Source organism: Carassius carassius, chromosome 44 (genome assembly GCF_963082965.1).
Source record: "Carassius carassius chromosome 44, fCarCar2.1, whole genome shotgun sequence".
NCBI classification, from domain to species: Eukaryota; Metazoa; Chordata; class Actinopteri; order Cypriniformes; family Cyprinidae; genus Carassius; species Carassius carassius.
In genome coordinates, this window is record NC_081798.1 from 475,001 (window position 1) to 495,702 (window position 20,702).

The 20,702-nt window shown below is 37.4% G+C and overlaps 3 protein-coding genes across 4 annotated transcripts in view; 2 read left to right on the plus strand and 1 right to left on the minus strand.

Annotated features, from left to right (window-relative positions):
• The window catches only part of afmid (arylformamidase), a 10,551-nt gene extending 8,645 nt beyond the window's left edge, over positions 1-1,906 (plus strand). Inside the window, exons 8-11 of the mRNA XM_059537712.1 lie at positions 78-156; positions 375-510; positions 626-730; positions 1,643-1,906. Of these exons, the coding sequence (XP_059393695.1) occupies positions 78-156; positions 375-510; positions 626-730; positions 1,643-1,672 (350 nt within the window). The 3' untranslated portion in view covers positions 1,673-1,906. The remainder of the gene's footprint in view (positions 1-77; positions 157-374; positions 511-625; positions 731-1,642) is intronic.
• Positions 1,907-2,596: 690 nt separating this feature from the next.
• Positions 2,597-8,706, plus strand: cant1b (calcium activated nucleotidase 1b). Of its 2 annotated transcripts, none has more exons than XM_059537121.1 (5): positions 2,597-2,741; positions 5,931-6,169; positions 6,995-7,406; positions 7,902-8,105; positions 8,304-8,706. In XM_059537121.1, the coding sequence occupies exons 2-5, from the start codon at positions 5,945-5,947 to the stop codon at positions 8,672-8,674; spliced, it is 1,212 nt and encodes a 403-aa protein (XP_059393104.1). In that variant the 5' UTR covers positions 2,597-2,741; positions 5,931-5,944; the 3' UTR covers positions 8,675-8,706. The 2 variants fall into 2 exon arrangements, with proteins under 2 accessions (XP_059393104.1, XP_059393103.1); XM_059537120.1 differs by lacking the exon at positions 2,597-2,741 and adding an exon at positions 4,352-4,403.
• Positions 8,707-9,812: 1,106 nt separating this feature from the next.
• Positions 9,813-19,859, minus strand: ogal (O-GlcNAcase like). The gene is made up of 17 exons (XM_059537330.1): positions 19,848-19,859; positions 19,620-19,779; positions 18,978-19,029; positions 18,798-18,895; positions 17,619-17,749; positions 17,154-17,325; positions 14,970-15,068; positions 14,480-14,752; positions 14,294-14,392; positions 12,995-13,233; positions 12,168-12,342; positions 12,002-12,087; positions 11,824-11,916; positions 11,207-11,277; positions 11,008-11,128; positions 10,816-10,939; positions 9,813-10,115 (listed from the first exon to the last, which is right to left on the minus strand). Exons 1-17 carry the CDS (start codon positions 19,857-19,859, stop codon positions 9,979-9,981), a joined length of 2,142 nt encoding a protein of 713 aa, XP_059393313.1. The 3' UTR covers positions 9,813-9,978.
• Between the last annotated feature and the right edge of the window lie 843 nt (positions 19,860-20,702).

Genomic DNA, 20,702 nt, shown 5'->3' on the forward strand with positions numbered 1-20,702 from the left:
TTGATTTGGTATTTAGCCATTGTTAAGTGTGAATTCAGTGTGTAGATGTGTTGATTTTTTCTCTGTTTCGCTCCTAGGTGCGTTTCTCGTCAGCGGCGTTTACGACCTGCAGCCCATTCTGTCCACCTACGTGAACGAGCCGCTGAAGATGACCGAGTGAGAGCCTCCTCTTAATGCAAACTCTTTGAAAAGATGCTGCTTTTATTCGTAAAGATCAGAAAATGTGCTCTAACCAGCTGCAGTGACATCATGCAGTGAAGCTCCGCCCACCGTGGAATCTCATTGGTCCACAGTCTTGTGTGTTAAACATGCTGCTATGGGTTGTTTAAACTGAATGAAGGAGCTCAGTGATACAGTGTGAGTTTGTGTTTCAGGGAAGTGGCGTTGAGGAACAGCCCTAGTCACTTCCTGCCACAGCTCAAGCGCTCGTCTGCTTCCTGTGACATCATCGTCGCTGTCGCGCAGAATGACTCGCCCGAGTTTCGCAAGCAGTCGGAGGAATATTTTAAAGTAAGCGTGGAATGCTTCACAGAAATCATGAGATTATCCACATCATCAGACACTATATTCTATTATTTTAGTGTTATATTTCGACGAGGCTGATGCTGTTTGTGTTGTGTTCTAGGCTTTGGAATCTGCTGGTCTTAAAGTCTCTTTTGAAGACGTTCCCAACACGGATCACTTCAACATTATAGAGCAACTCGTCGATGAAGATTACCATCTTACAAAGGTCAGCTGCTCATGTTAGGCCTGCATGATTGAGCAAATAACAAATTCCTAATTTTATGCACTTACTTGCTTTATTTATTTACTGATAAATTGGGATTGTGGTTCAAAATGAATTTTTTTAAAGCTTTTGATTTGCTGTGCTTCTTTGAAGGGCTGCACATGGGCATTATTAGAAACGTGCAGAATAAATTATTATTATTAGTATTATTAATAACAGTATATTATCATTACTTTTAATAATAATAATATTTAACTATGCATTTATAATAATGCATTTAATATTTAAATAAGCAACTATATATTATAATTACTACTCATAATAAAGAAATAGAAATAAACAAAAAAATATTTATATTTTTAATAATAAAATATTACTTTTGTAATATTTCACTAATTTTCTGACATTAATATAAATATTAAATACTAATATTTAATTTAATGTTCTTTACAATAGTGATACTTTTATTATAAATTGTAATATTTTACTGTAAAATCAGACTATATAAGAAAAATAAAATCATATATTTGTTTTCATTAACAGTACAACCGTAACAATAAATTACTAATTGTATACTACTAAGTTACAACAATGCTAGGGTTTAAGGTTGTCCCGATTTCTTAAATTTCAAAATAAAAAGTACTAATTTAAAACTTTAATTTCTTTATTTCATCTGAAAACCACAGCAGGCCTCTTTTGTTTACAGTCATTTCTAATTGATTTTTTAATGAGCTTATAATGAGCCATTCGCGCGTAAATGAACACAACGCAGTGCATATATTTATTTAATTAAATTGCAGCTTTTGTAAATTAAAATGTGCAGTTTGCACTAAGCTGTATCACGATTTCAGGTTTATTTTGATGAATCGTGCTGCCAAATATATGTTACTAATCAGCGTTTCATATCTTCTAAAGCTCCTACTGAAGATGATGGGGAAGAGTTGATGATCGTCAGATTACCCAGAATGCACTGCGCTCAATGAGACCTCACTCTTTGTCCAATCAGATGCCAGTATTACATGTTTTACATTATAATTGAGAGTTTCTGCTGGGAGAAAATGACTGTAAATGGGTTTAAATGGTTATTTAAATGTGTTTTAAATGAAAGTGGCTCACAGATGTGCCATGAATCAGTTGTTGCTCATAAATAAATATAGCAAATATTTAACATTTAAATGATTTGTTTTGATTGATGGCACTGGAAACAACTCCCGCTTTGCATTGTTTAAGTTGCACGGATGTATTTGTTGTAGGTTTTATTGAATGGGCACAGATTTCTCTTCTGGACTACCCGGTTTAACCCGTTCTTACCCTGGTCAGACATGTTTGGTTTGTTATTGTTTGCTAGTCAAATCGAAAACCACTGCTATTCACATTTTAAGCAAGGAAACTGTGTATGAATATGATGTTTGTGTGTGTTTTGAAGTGTTTCCAGTTCCAGTGCTGAAAAGAAAAAAATGAACCCATTCGTTGTGATTAATGTTGGTTATTCATGTCAGAGTCAGAGAATGGAGATATTGTTTATAAAAACAACACAGTCTCTGTATTGGAGGTCCGATATTATTCAAGACATTAACTCAAGACAAACCCACCTTTGTACTCATTGTACTCTTCTTAGAAACATTTTAGGATTATATTATGACACACTGCATCAAAAATTACTTAAATAGCTCATGAATATTAATTAGGTTACGCTGCCGTGCAGTTCCTTCTTGGCGAGATTTCGAGTTGCGTAACCTAATTAATATTTAAAACCGAAGTCGCACTGTGATTCTTTGATTGGCCGGCTAACTTAGAGCTCGCTGCCCGACGTCAGCTTTCAACCAATCAGTGAAACGGACGTAGCGTTGCGTTATTAATATTCAAAAGGCGTCGCGTTACCGGTGTGTTGGCAGCCGGCGGTTTGTTTCGGTCAGAACGGCTGAGGAAACGGTGCCAGAACCGGGATGGAGCGGGGATGAAACACAGCCTTCACGCACCGAGATTAAACTTCCAAATCTGACTGTGAAATACAGTAAGTATATGATTTAATTTGAAGAACATTCTGGACATTCAGAGCGTTTCGTCTTCAGCCGCATAAAGGGTTAAATCCGGTTATTCAGAGTTACTTCAGTTTAAGTGTTTGTTATTAAAATGAAATTTTCCAAGAAAATCAATATATATAATCGGCTAACTAACTAATAGCAAAAAAAAAAAAAAAAAGAAGAAGAATCGTTTATAACTGTGTAAAGGTCGAAAAACTATAAAAGATTCGAGGTTTATATTGAAAAGCTCTGTATTTATGTATTAATAACAATACATTGAGAAAGGACAAACATTAAGAAGGATAAAATCCTCCATAATGGATATTTGTGATGAGATTATGCTGTGTGTTTATGAGTGAATCGTGTAAATAAAGTTGTTCGTGTCTGCCGGAGTTTCCGCGCATGCGCAGACCGGGACACTTCCGGTTGTTAAACTTAAAGCAGTGATGATGATGTTGGTGTTTTTAAAGCGGCTTTGTTTGAACTCTCTCCCACTGCGGCATTAAAACAGAGATGCTCACAGTAGCACACGTTCACGCTGACTCGCAGTTTAAGTTAATAGTTATTAACATATTATTATTACTTATTATTAATAGTATGAACACATGCATCAGGGGTTGCGAGATTTACAGTCCCAAAGGAATTTGTTAGCAACGCTTTATGATAACTTTCACTAAGAACGTGATCAAACATTACAGCAATATGAAATAAACATCAGTAAGCAAGTGTAATTAATAGACCGATATATAACTATATTTAATGATTTGTTTAAATAATGAAAAAACATGAATATATTTCAAATAAAAATTGTATAGCATATATATTATATATTAACTATATGTATTATATATATGAATAATAAAGCACACACACACACACATATATATATATATATATATATCAATAATACATAATAATAATATAATTATAATAATATTAATAAATTATATGTAAAATGTTATTTTAAATGAAAAATATATATATTATAACACAAAAACATACATGCATATAAATGCCATATAACTAAATTGTTAATAAATGAATATATCAATATATAATTCTAATTATACTAGAATAATTAAATAAATAATTGCTACACTAATATAGTACATTTGTTTGTTCATAAGAAATATTAACAGCTACTGATACTGAGTATAATAGAGTATATAAAGTAGTATTATCAGAATATTATAGTTTTACCAGTATGTTTCTTCCCAGTCTCTTATTTGAATGGATCAGAAAGAACGAGATCTGCATGTTCAGTCTCGTTTGCAATCATTTACTTAACAAATCAGCTTTTCTTCTTCTTCAAGAGAGAGAAACCCGAGCATAGGTTTACACACAAAAACAGTCGTAATAGTTCATTATTAGTCTTTAATCTGCAGGTGGGTCTTGAACACTAATAAACCCCTAATGTCTGCTTTCACATTTCCGAGGGTATTATGGCTTTGGAGAATAAATGTGTTGTTATGAGGTGTTTAATGTCTGGAGGTTAGTGAGTGTGCAGTAGGTGAGGGTTCAGTATTTGCCTCGTCATTGCGGTGTGGCTCAGTGACCTCAGAAGATGATGACAGATGAAGAAACTGATGATAAAACACTCACTCGCTCTGAATCAAGAAGACAAACACCACACATGAGGGCCAGGAAGAAAGGTCTGTGTTATTCCTCCTGTAGTATTCACATTTATTATACTGAGAAGGACAAGTTTAGTTGAATGTCTGTTATGAAACGGATCTAATGTGAGGTTATTCCTGTTTTTTAGGAAGCTAAATTATGTTGTGAAATAATAGACTGAGTATTTAATTTTTTATTTTAACATGGTCCAGAAGTTTGAGTCGAGTAATTTAAAAACTGCTCTGCGTTTTTGTTGTTATAGTTTTAAGTAACTTATGATTTGCATAACTGTTAGAGAGAAACATTTAGTTAAAAACTGAGAATAAATTGTATCGGTTTTGTTTTAAATGGTTATTTCATGAATTGTTTAAAAAAAAAAAGTATTTTATTTTTTGAGAATTGAATGAATTACTAACTATTTTTGATTTATATTTAGCGTTTAAATGTATTAATTTTTTTATAGTAGCAGTGAAAATACTTTGGTTTTGCATTTTTTCATAATCATTTAATATGCATTTTATCCATTTTGTGTACTATTTTTGAACATCTTGGCTGTTATTTTTACATGAATGTGTTTCTAGTGTCTTTCAGACGTGTTTCTATGTTAAGAATGATTCAGCGTTTCCTGTTTCTCCACATTTTTTTATTAAATCATGAGAGAGAAAATATAAAATTTAAATGTATGTAATTGCATTTCTTTATTTAAAAAAAAAAATCTTAATATGAGATATGCATAAGATATTATTATTACTAAATACATTAATCAAATAGAGTATTAGTATCTGATATGGTATAATATAATGTAGCAAGTATGTGTTACTAAAGGGTTTAAGGATGACAAAATGTGAATTAATTCTAATTTTTTAGGACGCTTAATTATTTAATTTAATGAATACTGAGTAGTTTACATACAATGTTGTCCAAACGATCTGACAATGCTAGTGAAAATAGTGGCTTTGGGTAAAAGTAAGTGTTAAAGGTCAGCTGTGTGCTTTAATGAGGGTTTGTTGCTGAGATGTGGTGCTCTGGGCCACAGTGGCCTGTGATTTCTTAATGAAGTGTGTTAATGAAGGCAGGTTGATAAACAGCCAGCCGTGTTTAGCACTGAACTCTCTCGGGATGGATGGGATGTTTGCTGTTGTTTAGTTTTGTGCACGTCTGGGAGATGCTCAATGCTTTGCTGCATGGGGACAATTCAAAAAGGATTGGCTGTGCACCTGATTTTCATTATTTCATGGACGTGCATGCATTGTTTGGCCGTTTATCTGATATCAAAAAGTTGAATTTAACAGTTTTATTCGTCTTTATATTCTGAAGGTTTTTACTGAGGGGTTTGTTCATATTTCATTCACACTGATTTATACAACATTTTATTCCTGTGTCAACAAAGACAAACAAAAATTTTCAAACCTGGCTTCATCCAATGTTCAGATTTATTTAATGGGAATGTAGGCATATAAAAAAAAAAAAGTCAATCTGCACCTGCATTTGCACTTATATCCCAATCTCCAAGAGATGTTTTATTCACATCATCTTCTTGATTCTTCTCTTTTCCATGTCGACAGAGAGCGGGGACCCAATGCACTCCATGCGGGTTTCCGTTCGTGGTGTCTCCATGTTCTCCTCCATCACCAGCTCCATCTCCGACCCACGTTTCCGCTTCCGATGGAGAGCCATCACGTTTGTGACCCTCCTGGCTCTGGCCATCCTCACGTACCTGCACCAATCGTCATCGAGCTCCGCTGACAGCAAAGTTAGGAGTCAGCGCTCGTGGCGAACCAGCCGAGACGTGTCAGGCGCAGAGGTAGACCACAACAAAGTACATTTACTTGAGTTTTACACTTTTTGAGTGTGTACTATTTTTTCTGGAAACTTGTGACTTTAACTTCTCTACATTAGAAAGACAAGCATCCTTTTCTCTCCACTACATTTCTATCAAGATCCTCCAAGTAGAAAGTCGTTACTATGTAGCAGCTTTGAAATTCAGTGGGGGATTTTTTTTCTCGCCTTATATTCTCTAAAACGTGATTTGGAGTCAGTGTGTAAGAACTTGACTGGTCTGCTGTGACTTTAAATGCAGACCTTGAGCCAAAAACCCATTAGCAAACACCAGTGACTTGTACATACACTATATGGACAAAAGTATTGGTACCCATCTGTAGAACAGAAAAAGGCGCTTCCAAAACTGTGGGAACAAAGATGGAAACACAATTCATGCATTTAAAAATTGTATTTCCATTTCTTTTCCAACCGTTTTGGAAGTCTCTAAAATTACTGTATTTATATATACAAATCATTGCTGTTTGCTAATGAGTTTTTGCTTCATGATGTGCATTTAAAGTCACAGCAGACCAGTCAAGTTCTCCCACTAACTCAACCAATCATTTATTTTTGAACCTTGCCTTATACACAGAGGTAGTGTAATATAAAACAGGCTCTTGTCCAAACAATGTTGCTATAAAAATATTATAATATATCCTAGAATATCATTATATGCTTAAACATTAAGATTTGTACTCGTGGAAATTCCTAAAACAGTCAAACCTGTTCATTAGAAGTTTCTTTTGGCGATATACTGTATATACTGTATTCGCTCAATAATGGAATTGTTTACTTTGTCCACCTGTAGTCAGGCGTGATGAGCGCGGCTGAATCACTGGACTCGCATTATAACGACACGTATCCGCTCAGTCCACCGGAACACACGGCCGGCGGGATCCGGTACCGGATCGGAGTCATAGCAGACCTGGACACGAACTCACGCAGCCAGAAGGACAACACATGGTTCAGCTTCCTGAAACGAGGCCACCTGCTGGTGTCCGACAGCGGGGACAGTGTGTCCGTGGAGTGGGATCCGGAGACGGTGGTTCTGGAGAGTCATCTGTCGGAGAAGGGCCGCGGGATGGAGCTGTCCGAGCTGGTGGCGTTTAACGGGCACCTGTTCAGCGTGGATGACCGTACGGGTGTGGTGTACCGGATAGAGGGCAACAGAGCCGTGCCTTGGGTCATCCTGCCAGACGGAGATGGCTCCGTGTCTAAAGGTAAATACGGCTTGCGTGTTTCATTTCTTAAAGGAGCCATCAGATGCCTATCATCCACAAATTAATATGATTCGTTAGGGTCTACCTTATCAAAAACAGCTCTGTTCACAGGGACCCCGTTTCGGTGCATGTTCCTTTAAATGTTAATGAGCTCTGCTGACTCCGCCCCTCTCTTCCCAGCTACTCTCTGAGAGACTGTTTACTTTAGCCGCATTGTTAGTAAAGGCGATTTGTGATTTACAAAGAAACATCTGTAGGTGAGGCTGGATCACGAATGATTTGAGTGAACATAAACACATTTATGTAGATCGGAGGCGCATTCTCTTAAAAAAAAAAAAAACGTAATCCACCTCGTAGTGTACTCTTCAATAAGTCTCATCCAACTTCCTGTTTAATAAAGAAATGCGTCAAATTCTATGAAGGTGCCGTTTTGTTTTTTGACAAATTTTGACCCTTTGTATATCTATTTCTGTGACCTCTGACCTGTGGCTGCAGGTTTTAAGGCGGAGTGGTTGGCGGTGAAGGACGAGCGTCTGTATGTCGGTGGTCTCGGTAAAGAGTGGACGACCATCACCGGCGAGTTCGTCAATAATAACCCAGAGTGGGTGAAGGTGGTCGGTTTTCATGGTGACGTGGAGCACGAGAACTGGGTACCGCAGTATAACGCGCTCAAGAAAGCAGCAGATATCAAACCACCAGGTGAGTCACACACACACACACACACCTGATCACCCAACTTACACTTAACTTAAAAAAAATCATCTCTCCATTGATGTGTGGTTTGTTCGGAGGATAAAATATTTGCGTGAGATTCAACTATTTGAAAATCTGAATATTGAGAAAATCATCTTTAAAGTTGTTCGAATGAACATTATATACTACCTGTGTCTGTCTCAGGTTATCTCATCCACGAGTCGGCCGTGTGGAGCGAGCGTCTCCAGCGCTGGTTCTTCCTCCCTCGCCGAGCGAGCTCTGAACGCTACGAGGAAACGGCGGACGAGCGCCGAGGCACAAACCTGATCCTGAGCTGCTCGCCGGACTTCAGTGAGATCTCAGCGTCACGCATCGGGTCGCTCAAACCCACGCTCGGCTTCTCCTCCTTCAGATTCATCCCAGACACAGACGACCAGATCATACTGGCGCTCAAATCAGAGGAGGACGCGGGACAAACCGCCACGTACATCACGGCCTTCACACTGGACGGACGAATCCTGCTGCCTGACACCAAGATCGGAGACGTCAAGTATGAAGGACTAGAGTTCATATAGACAGACTTCAAAACGGCAGGCATCCGTTACTCATAATGCAATGAAACGGCAGCCAGTATATTTTCAGAGACATATTACGATAAATGTGACACTGGAGCACAAAAGCAGTCATGTACGGGTCAAAAAATATACATTTTTCTTTTATGCCAAAAAATCATTAGGATATTAAGTAAAGATATTTAGTAAACTTCTTACCGTAAATATATCAAAACTTCATTTTTGATTAGTAATATGCATTGCTAAGAATTCATCTGAACAACTTTAAAGATGATTTTCTCAATATTTAGATTTGTTTGCTCCCTCAGATTCCAGATTTTCAAATAGTTGCATCTCAGACAGATATTGTCCTCCGAACAAACCACACATCAATGGAGAGATCATTTATTCAGACCCTTACGACTGGTTTTGTGGTTCAGGGTCACAAATCGATGCAGAATTGATTCTGAGCTTAGTTTTTAACAGCAGATGGCGCTCTACTCAAGTTTTTATCCGCACACTCAATGCTTATGTAATTTCACTTCAGCTCAAAATGCTTTTATTTTTTTGTTTCTGAAGCTTGCAGCGCCATCTACTGTTCAAAACTACGCTCAGAATCGACTCGAGAAAGACTCGCGATGCATTCGGAAAAATCTCAGAATCTACTAATTTCTCTATTCGCAATCCGTTGATCTATTTTCTTAGTATGTAGACGTACGTCCTCGATGTGGGACGAGACGCAGAGAAACGCTCAGGGGACTGAAGCAACGGGAAACAGATGCAATAATAGAGGAAACCTCTAACCGAACATGTCAGGGTTTCTGCAGGTTTAAAACGTAAAACAGTAAATTTTTTAAACAGCTGGTTATTAGGTTACTGGGTTGCTGATGCGAATCTGAAACTGTTCTGCGTCTAAATAAACACAATTCTGAAAAAACCTGCAGAAACCCTGCATAATTAATAAATGTGTTTGAGAAATGCACTAATGAGAATAATTCCAGTAATTGTTTAAAAATATATTTGCCTTTATTTTAAAAACGACAACACCTCAAAACATACTATATTATATTATTTTTTATTAGATTTTCGTGTTTTTTAGAGTATAAACTACACTGGATATGTTTAATAGTCTTAAATTTATGTGAAACATTACATCAAAATACATTTAAAATGAATATGCAAATAAAGATTTATTATTAATTTCAGACTTTTTTTTAATGTGTTACTTTATGTTTTGGGTTTTAAACAGATTTTACACTAAAGTAAAAACTAAATCATGGATTTAAATCACAGAATGAGTTATAAAGCATTAATTAGCAGTGAGATGGTCAGAGTTTAGTTCCCATGATGATCAGGTCGGTCGGAAGCCCGTCGACTTTCTGCACCTGAAACACATCCAGCGTCTTTAGGAAGTCGAACATTCGTCGGTCGTTGGATCTGAACTCGCTGAAAACTCCTTTAGACCCTGTAAACAAAAAATGAATAACTTGAGAATTAATTTGTGTGTGTGTAACAAATAGAGATCACGATTCTAAACTAAACAAAATAAAGTGAGAAAAAGATATTAATTGCTGCAGTCTATTTACAATTCATTTAAATAAATGATTAAACATTTGAATATGTAACCGAATATGCTTATTTAAAATATAATAACCAATTTTTTATATTGATGAGTGAATGATTCAATGACTCACTCATAAATACTTGTTTCATTACTGGATGAATCAGCGTTTTTGAACAAATCTCTTGAATGAGTCAATAACAAATACATTTTTAAACAGTCACTTGTCGCCATCTAGTGGTGAGACAACGCAATTGACAAGCATTATATGAAGCGCCAATTAGATGATTGGCTCTTTTTTGATCACAGTGTTTATAAAATTTCATCCCAGTATTTCTGTGATAACATGAATGACAATAAAACAGTTTCTTACCTAAACACGGTAACTGCTCTCTCTTGCTCTCTCAGTTTTTTCAAAGGTTTTATAGATATGTGTGAATCGTTGTGATTTAGAAGTTATATCTAAATCGAGATTGTGATCTTTTAGCGATTAATCGTGCAGTTCTACGATCAACTGTTGAGAGTGCGGTGAGACTGGTGACTAATGTAACGCTGCTGATGTCAGCGCAGCACTCTGATTGGTGGAGAGTGTTGTTAAACTCACCGCTGTCTCTCAGCGCTGACAGCATCTGTTCAATCAGCCGCTTGGCCGTGCTGTGATCAGGAACTCTGGAGTGGATCTGAACGGCCATGACTGAGGGGAAATCCTGCAGCATCGTCTCTGGATACTGGAGGGAAGACAAAGGGTCAGATCAAGACATTTCTGAGGTTTTAACACTTGAGTTTGTTTCTGTACCTGAGCTTTAGTCATGGCTGTCTTGGCATCGCTGAGGGCGAAGGCATAACCACAAACTCCAGCCGCGTCGTCTAGGATCAGACTGCAGTTCTGCGACGGCGTGACGTGACCCTCCACCAGCCTGACGCAGATGCAGAAACCGCTTCGATTAAGCGCTCAGTGATTAAATTAACCAAACTAACTGGTGTATTCCTCTCACCGGTCACCAAACAGCTCCACCTTCTGCTGCGTCTCGACCTGCATCTCCTTAAAGATCTTCTGCACCTCCGTCTGGACAACAAACATCACCCCAGACACCAAGATATGCATTTTAAACAATGAATATAGTATATTCATTATAAAATATTTGCTCTCAAAATGAATACCAAAATGCATTTCAGCAAGAAAATATACTTTCGATTTTACAGTAGCCTTAATGTTAGATTTTTTTTTTATATATGTATATATTGTAACAGTGAGCATCTATTTTAGAACATTATTAACTTGCTGATTTTAATTCAAATGTGACATATGTGAATGTATCTTCTTGAACTGAAATATAAGGATACTATAATACTTTTAAAAAAGCAATTTAAAATATTTTTTTAATATATTTTCAAAAGCATACATAAAATGGCCACAATATACACTGGTAGAACATATTTTTAGGTAAATATGTTTTGAAACATATTTTAGAAAATGTATGTTTTAGCCATTTTTGTATAGTTTATAACACACATTTAACTCCAAACTTTTTTTGGAAATGGAACATGTTAAAGTGAAGAAGGTGAGTAACTGCTGGTTTAGAGGAGGACTGTCTCTTTAAGAGCGTGTCACCTGGTCTCTAGGGGTGAAGGGTCGTATGGTGTACACGCGTGTGGACGGAGGACTGCGAAACAGGTCACGGATCCCGTGAGACGGCAGCATCCGCTGAACATCAACACAAACAGAAGAACCTCGCTAACACCATACAGCAAAAACAATAATACTTATATATAATATATAAGGTGAGGACCTGGAATTCTCCGGACAGTCCTCCTCTGAAGCCCCAGGGCTCGGGGTCATCGGTCAGAGCGAGGGCAGGGTGAGGCGTCTGACCTCCTGCAACACAAACACACGAGGGGTGTGTTATGATGATGATCACCAAGGGCGAGCGGCTCCGGCGGTCTGCTCTCTCTCACCCAGAGTCTTGACGAAGGCTTTGGCCATGGTGACGCCGCTCTTGATGTCACAGATGTAGTTGTAGAGGTCGTACAGGACGATCCGGTTGGGAACGTTGGACAGTCTGTTGAACATCCGCACCACAGCGCTGCACATATCATCAAACTCCTGCGCTCTCCGCCGCCATCCTGTACCCTGCAGCCACACACAGTGTGTGTTTGTGTGTGTGTAAGTGTGTGCATGCATGTGTGTGTGTGTGTGCGCATGCATGCATGTGTGTGTGTGCATGCATGTGTGTGTGTGTGTGTGTGTGTGTGCATGCATGCGTGTGTGTGTGTGTGTGTGTGTGTGTGTGTAAGTGTATGCATCTGTGTGTGTGCGCATGCATGTGTGTGTGTGTGTGCATGCATGTGTGTGTGTGTGTGCATGCATGTGTGTGTGTGTGTGTGTGTGTGTGCATGCATGTGTGTGTGTGTGTGTGTGTGTGTGTACACGATATAGAATCCTCTCGCAGTTCACATTCATTTCCCGTCTGTGGACGCTTTTAAGTCTAGACTGAAATTGTACCTTTATGGTAGACCTTTTAGAAGTGACTAGAGGGACTAGGTGTTACATTTTAATGCTGAATCTTGTTTGTGTGACTGTGTGTAATGATGCTGGAAAGCACTTTGGTCAACATCAGTTGTTTTAAATGTGCTGTAGAAATAAGATGTGTGTTGTATTGTGTTTGTGTGGAGACCTGCTCCGGATCCTGTGTGTCTGTGTGTGTATCTGTGTGTGTGTGTGTGTGTGACCTGCTCCGGATCCTGTGTGTCTGTGTGTGTGTGTGTGTGTGTGTGTGTGTGACCTGCTCCGGATCCTGTGTGTCTCTGTGTGTGCGCAGCCAGTGCAGCTCCTGCAGCATGAGGACGGCCGTGGCTCCGTGTTCGTACGGCAGATAGAAGAGCTCGGACAGCAGCATCAGGTCGTCCAGCGTCAGCGGCTCAGCGGTGTACAGAGGGTTGTCTCCGGGTCCTGGAGCGTAACCCTCCGTCTGCATCGGCTCCTCGTCAGACGCCTTGCGTTTAGAGCGGCCCTCTCCTGCACCTGAGCACAGAGACAACTGAACGATCGCTCGGGAATCTATTGTGTGACCCTGGAGCACAAGATCTGAGTATTGAGAAAATCATCTTTAAAGTTGTTCAAATGGATTCTTAGCAATGCATATTACTAATCAAAAATGAAGTTTTGATATATTTACGGTAGGAAGTTTACTAAATATCTTCATGGAACATGATCTTTACTTAATATCCTAATGATTTTTGGCATAAAAGAGAAATCTATAATTTTGACTCATTCAATGTATTGTTGTCTATTTCTACAAATATACGTCTGTGACACTGATGACTGCTTCTGTGCTGCAGGGACACACATGTGCATAATATCACAATTAAGCACAAAAAGTGCAAAAAGTGAGAGTTATTATCCATTATCTAAAGCCATTAAAAACACATTTATTTTCAGTACTTTAAATATAAAATCTAACCCATTTAAGTTTCATTTGAAGTACTAAGATAACCCAAATAATTAAATATATTGACATCTAATAAAAATGATAAAAACACAACAAAATTACTGAAACTAACTGAAATCATGATGAAAACCGAAAACATATATAAAAATAAATCGTGGTTTTAAATCAGAATTTTAACAAATATTGAAAAATACAACGTTTAAATAATTAGTTTTCATTATAATAATGAGATTTTCCAGATATATGTGAGCAGATAGCAGGAAAATAAAGCAGAAAACATTAAGAGTGCTAAAAATAGGCATCATCTAGGAACTTTCTTTTATTTTTTTAATTGTGGTTTTGTGAGATTCAAGATTAAATATGTCCTGATTGATTCTAATTATGATTTGTGTTCAATTAAAAGCTTCATATCTTCATATATAGTTCATATATATATATATATTTTAAAAAAAATTCTGTTCTCATTTGAAGTTAATTATCATTATAATTTTTATCAGTGTTTTTTATATATATAGTTTTATTTATTCATGTTTTGTACTTCAAAAAAATAAAATGTTTCCTTGGCAACTACCTGAAACATCAATAAGTAAATAAATAACCCTGTCACACATGAAACCAAAGTAGTTTATTTACCATCAGGTTGATCTGCTCGGCCCAACTCAACCAGCCAATCAGAGAGCGCCAGCCGCAAAGCCTCATGGGGGCTGTAGTCCGAGCCCTGATCGTCTCCATCTGTGGAGCGATGACATCATGTCACACACAGATGGACTTTAATAAATGATGCAAACTAAATGCGGTGTGAACAGAAGCGATCTTTACCCATAGAGACGTCTTTCTGTCCCGAGCTGCACCAGGTGGCCAGCGTGTGAACAGCCACGAAATTAAGCTCAAATTCACAGTTGGGGTTTGTGAGGACGCCTCTGAGTTTAGGGATGAGCTCGGTGGGCCGGTTCTTGAAGGGTCCCAGGAACATTCTTTGCGGGTCGTAGTCGTTAGCGTGGATGTTGTCCCAGATGACCGGCGGTCTCCTCAGAACAGCGGACACCTCCTCTATAGACACCACACTGATGTCTTGGGACACCACCTTCGGCCCTGACAGGACACAAGCATGTTATGCATGTCAAAAAACTGCCTTCACGCCCCTTCCATTACGATGCATTCATGCATTAAGTTCAGATTTCTCATCGCAGTAGCATGGGTTTGATTCGCAGGGAATGCATCATGCACTGATCAAATGCAGACTCTGAATGCAATGCAAGTCACTTTAAATAAAAGCATCTGCCAAATGCATTAATATTGGTGATGTTACCTGTCCAGAGGATGTCGATCCCAGCGTTGAGTTTCTCACCGACCGTGTTCAGATATGCAGACAGCAGCACGCTAGGAGAGCAGAACGCAGCGCAGTAATCTGCACAAACCAGAGACATGCCCGGAAACAATCATCCTTTTAGTTGAGTTTTAGTTCTTCAGTTTATCGTGCATTAAAGAAACAATCAAAACTGGGAATGATGGTCCTGAAACTTCATTTGTGATTAGTAATATGCATTGCTAAGAGCTTCATTTGAACAACTTTAAAGGAACACTCCACCGTTTTTTGAAATAGGGCTTATTCACATTATTTCCTACATTTAGATAGGTGGGCAAATGCATTTTTGTGTCAGTGCATGCATTGTTTTAGTTTGACTGGGTCGGCGTTAGCTTAGCTTAGCACAATGAATGGAATCCTTTGTTGCCAGCTAGCATGGCCTGAGTAAAAGTGATCAAAAAATAAAAAAAAAAACACCTAATTACTTCTTGTGGCCTGCGTATTCACAACGAGTACAAATAGCGATCCAGATTAACACTAGGCGATTTCCTAGGCAGATATTGACTTGGGACTATATTATGGGGAAGCACAGGCGAAGCACTGCTGCTTAGGCGCAGAGATATCACGCAACACATGAAATCCCACGACTTCCGTCAACATACCGGCGTGAATAGTAGCTGCCTGGCTATTTTCCTTACAGTACACGAATGGCGATGAACATGGCTGATTTTGAGAGAGACGAAGAGGGTGACTTCTCAGACAGTCAAGAACCAGAACCATACCTATATGAACCAGAGTTTACAGAAGACGAGCTGCGTGCTTTGGAAATAGAACGACAGGAGGAGGAGGTTGCGATCGCTCGTGATGAGAGCAAACATGAACTGGTGGTGTGAATGTGGGGGAATATGCCAATCTATGCCGACGGAAATAGAGTGTCTATGCTGTAGAGAGTGGGACATGTTTTTGCCATTGATGACCCGGCTCAACACGTCAGATCAAGATGAGCGTGCCCGAAGTTGTGTCACATCTACAGAGGATTTCACGGCGCTGATCCATTCTGCAGTACTCGATTTTTTTTTCCGATGTGACAAAGTGAACTGGAGAAAACGCCCCACGCCGAATGGACCAAATGGACAGCTGTCCACAGAGTAAGTGATTATTTTAATCATGACGCATGTATAGATCGACCCATATTATAGCTGTATTCACATAGAGTTGATGTTTTCACAGGCAATATAGGTTATATAGGAAGAGAAATAAAAGACAATTCACATGTGCACTTTGTTCTTCCTGTGTTTTCAAAGTAGTCAAAGTTCTTCGCAAACACGATACTGCTTTATTTTGTTTAGAGGCGTTGAACTACAGATCTCCAGAGCTGCTAGCCATTTATTTCTCAGTTCCACATTAGGTGGAATTCTGTGAAACATTACATTCGTGTATGTCCTTTGCTTGTTCTCACAACCTTTTGCTATGCAGGTAATAACCATGTTTGCTGTAACTTCTCAAAATAAATCATCCAAAAGCTAAGACTCTCGGTGCAGGTCACGCCGGTATGTTCTTCTTCTTCTGTTTTTTTGACGCGTTGCACGCCGCTATGTTGACGGAATTCGTGGGATTTCATGTGTTGCGTGATATCTCTGCACCGAAGTAGCAGTGCTTCGCCTGTGCTTCCCCATAATATAGTCCCAAGTCAATATCTGCCTAGGAAATCACCTAGTGTTAATCTGGATCGCTATTTGTACTCGTTGTGAATACGCAGGCCACAAGAAGTAATTAGGTGGGGTTTTTTTTATTTTTTGATCACTTTTACTCAGGCCATGCTAGCTGGCAACAAAGGATTCCATTCATTGTGCTAAGCTAAGCTAACGCCGACCCAGTCAAACTAAAACAATGCATGCACTGACGCAAAAATGCATTTGCCCACCTATCTAAATGTAGGAAATAATGTGAATAAGCCCTATTTCAAAAAACGGTGGAGTGTTCCTTTAAAGATGATTTTCTCAATATTTAGATTTCTTTGCTCCCTCAGATTCCAGGTTTTCAAATAGTTGTATCTCAGAAAAATACTGTCCTTCGAACAAACCACACATCAATGGAGAGATGATTTATTCAGCTTGACCTTTGACCCGTGTGACTGTTTTGTGCTCCAGGGTCAGGTGTGATGTTTCTGTAAGAGTTGTATTTTACCGGTGGGGCAGAAGAGGAAGGTGTGTGGCTCGTCCAGGTGCAGAAACACCTCGTTAGTGACGGACACCTGAGCTTCAGCGAACGAGCTGAACGCCTCTTTATCAGCCGGACACATCTCCGTCTCGATGTCGTCAAACAGCAGCGCGAACGACCGGCAGCCGAACCCACACACCTGCATGCAATCCACAATACATGATCAGACAGACACTTTTTATGAGTGATCTACGGTCTCAGATGACACTCACACTGGGCTTTGAGGAAGACAAACTCATTACAAGAGAATAATAATGACACTGAGAAATCACAATTTCTAGACTTGAGAGAGATATTTGGAGTCTGGACTGTGTTTAAACCTCTAGCTGTCAGTAATTCAAGCTTTTCTTTAGAAGGAAACTCCAGCTTCAGTTTCAATATATCCTTTCATCCCTAGTAATGAGAGATGTGATTGTTTCCAGCGGTCTGCACCTGGCTGAGCTTCCTCTTGAGCGCCGTCAGCTCTTTAGGGTTCGAGAAGGTGATGTCCAGCCCTGGAGAGATGGCATAGATGAACTCCACGTTACGCTCCTTAGCAGCGGAGATCAGCGTCATCAGCTGCTCTGGAAGACACAACCAAGCACCTCATCTTCAGAAACTACTCTCTTTTAAATTACAATTAGAAATACAATACATTACTCATTGAAATGCAATGTTTAAAACCTTTTAAATCCTTGTAGTCAGGCACAGAGTGCAAGCAAAAATGTCTAACATAATTCTGTATTTTTAACTAAGCAAGAAACATGAATATTTCTATTCTGGTTAATCAGCAGTACTTTTGTTAACAAACTTTATTAAGTTATTTCTTATCATTTCAATATAAAAAACTTTTTAAAAACATTAATTATTATTGAAGATATGCTTAAATAGCATGTTTTCGCCCGCCCTTCTCTACAAGCCAAAGTATTTTTTGCATTATATCCAATTATATTATATTAAAATGCATACATTTATTTTAAATAAATTAAAACATAATTGTTTTTTAACTTTTGCATTATTTTTAATACAATATTGTTTTTACATTTCAATATAAAAATGTTAGAACAATTTTTTTTTATTATAATTGAAGATATGCTTAAAAAGCCCAAAATAAATTTGGCATTATATCCAATTATATTATATTAAAATGTATAAATTTTTTAAAAATAAATTATGCCATTAAACACATAATAATAAATATATAATAGTTTTTACATTTTAACATACATTTTAATAAAGTTATTTCTTAACATTTCAATATAAAAATTATTTAAAAAATATTAATTATTATTGAAGATATGCTTATGTTTTAGCATGTTTTCCCTCCTCTACAGGCCACAAATAAATTTTGAATTATAACCAATTATATTATATTCAAATGCATTAATTAAAAAAAAATTATGTCATTAAACGAAAATAAAATGTTTTTTAATTTTTTACAATATTTTTAATAGAAAAAAATCTTAATATTTAACTCTTAAAATAATGAAATATGAATTATTATTTAAGATACACTTAAATAGCATGTCCCCACCCCCCTATTTTTTTTTATATATAACTGAATGCAGTGTAAGTCGTTCTGGATAATAGTGTCTGCTGAATGCATGAGTGCGCAGCTTCACTTATTGTCACCTGCTTCCTCCAGTGAATACAGATCCCTCCAGTACATCCGGTGTTTGTAATCATCTTTTGGGGCATATAGATATGCGTTCAAACCCCATTTCTGCTCTCTATAACACGCACACACAGAGAAGAAGTGAGAGTAATGAGCTGATAAGAGCTGATGGCATGTGATAAGAGCGGTTCATTCACCTCCTGAAGAGCTCTTTCCTCTGGCTCATAGTCCACGGCCTCCCATAAAACCCTGCAGCACACAAAGGTCACTTCATACAGCTGTGCTTATTAAATTAAAATTCGGATATGCTGCACTTTTGGGGCTGCACGATTTGTCTACATTTATGCAATAATATAAATATTGCAATAAAAAAAAAAAATATATATATAATAATAATAATATATATATATATATATATAATAATATATATATATATATATATATATATATATATATATATATATATATATATATATATATATATATATACTGCTATGGCTACAAAATAAATAAATAATTACTAAATAAAATATTATTATCGTAATATCTTACTAGAAAGTAAAATAATAATAATTATTATGATTATTAATAATAATATACTGCTGCTAAAAATAAATAACTAAATGAGAACATATTTATTTTAAAATATTTTACCGCGAAATATAAAAAAAATACTAAGTAAAGACAATACAAATATTACTATTGTAAATTTAATTTTTAAATAAAAGTATTACATTATAATAGCATTAACATGAATAATTTATTGTATCGTTATATTTGAAGAATGATCATATTACATTATTTTATGTTAAATCATATGTTTTTGGTGTCTCACTCACCCTCGACGACTCCACTGAGGAACATCTTGGATTTCTTGGATATGATTCCTGGTTTTGCAGCAGATCTAAAGATCAGGGGATTGTCACAAGCATGTAGATGATCGCTCTCTGCGCTCTTGAATGGATCTGAACCGAGTTCTGTGCATCTGACGGCACTGAACTGACACCGCTTTTAAAATAATGTTCATGTTTATGATCTCTCTGCTTCCTTATTAAACTCGTGGTCACCCCGTCGCGCATGCGCGCTTCAACAGCTGTCAAGTAAAACCCGCCCACCGTCTGCGCGTGGCCCCGCCCACTTTCTGCTCATCAAACCGTCAACTCTACAGCTGTTTGAGGTAAATCTACGATTAAACTATCTGAATGTGATCAAAAGTCACTACATTTCAAACTATATTATAACTGCATGAATAGTTGTCAAATGTGCCTTTGAAATGTTTAAATATAACGCTGAAGTGCACATAAAGGAACTTAAACATTGGTTTGAGGAACGTGACGAATTTATACAATAACAAACTGATAATCATTAAGAAAATATATACCACCAGTCATTCATTCTTCGTTTCTTCCAAATAATCTTTCAAGCTAGACATGTTTTTGGGGAATATCGTTTTAAATGGTAATTAATCTGTTTTTTTCCGTTGCCTACGTCGCCCTCCGTCACGTGACATCGTTTTAGGCGGGAAAACAATCCGTGAGTACGATCTGCGGATATTCGATGAATTCTCTGATGATTAATCTGCAATAACTTTTCTATTCACTTCACATTTGGTGATTATTGTGGATCCAGAGGACCCAAACATTCATATTAACATCACCCACTAACCACAAACACTACACATATCAGAATTACAACCCATTCTGTCAAACATCTTTTATTTTGACATATAGAATACATGATCAAATTTACAGCGTTTTGAGTTCAGTGTAAAAGAACAGAAATCCTTCATTAGCACATAAACCTTTTTATTCAGGTATAAACAAAGGGAATGTGTTTTTGGTATCACTTCACTTATATATCAGCCTATGTATATATATATATATATATATATATAAAGGACAAAGCATGTTATATTTGCTTTC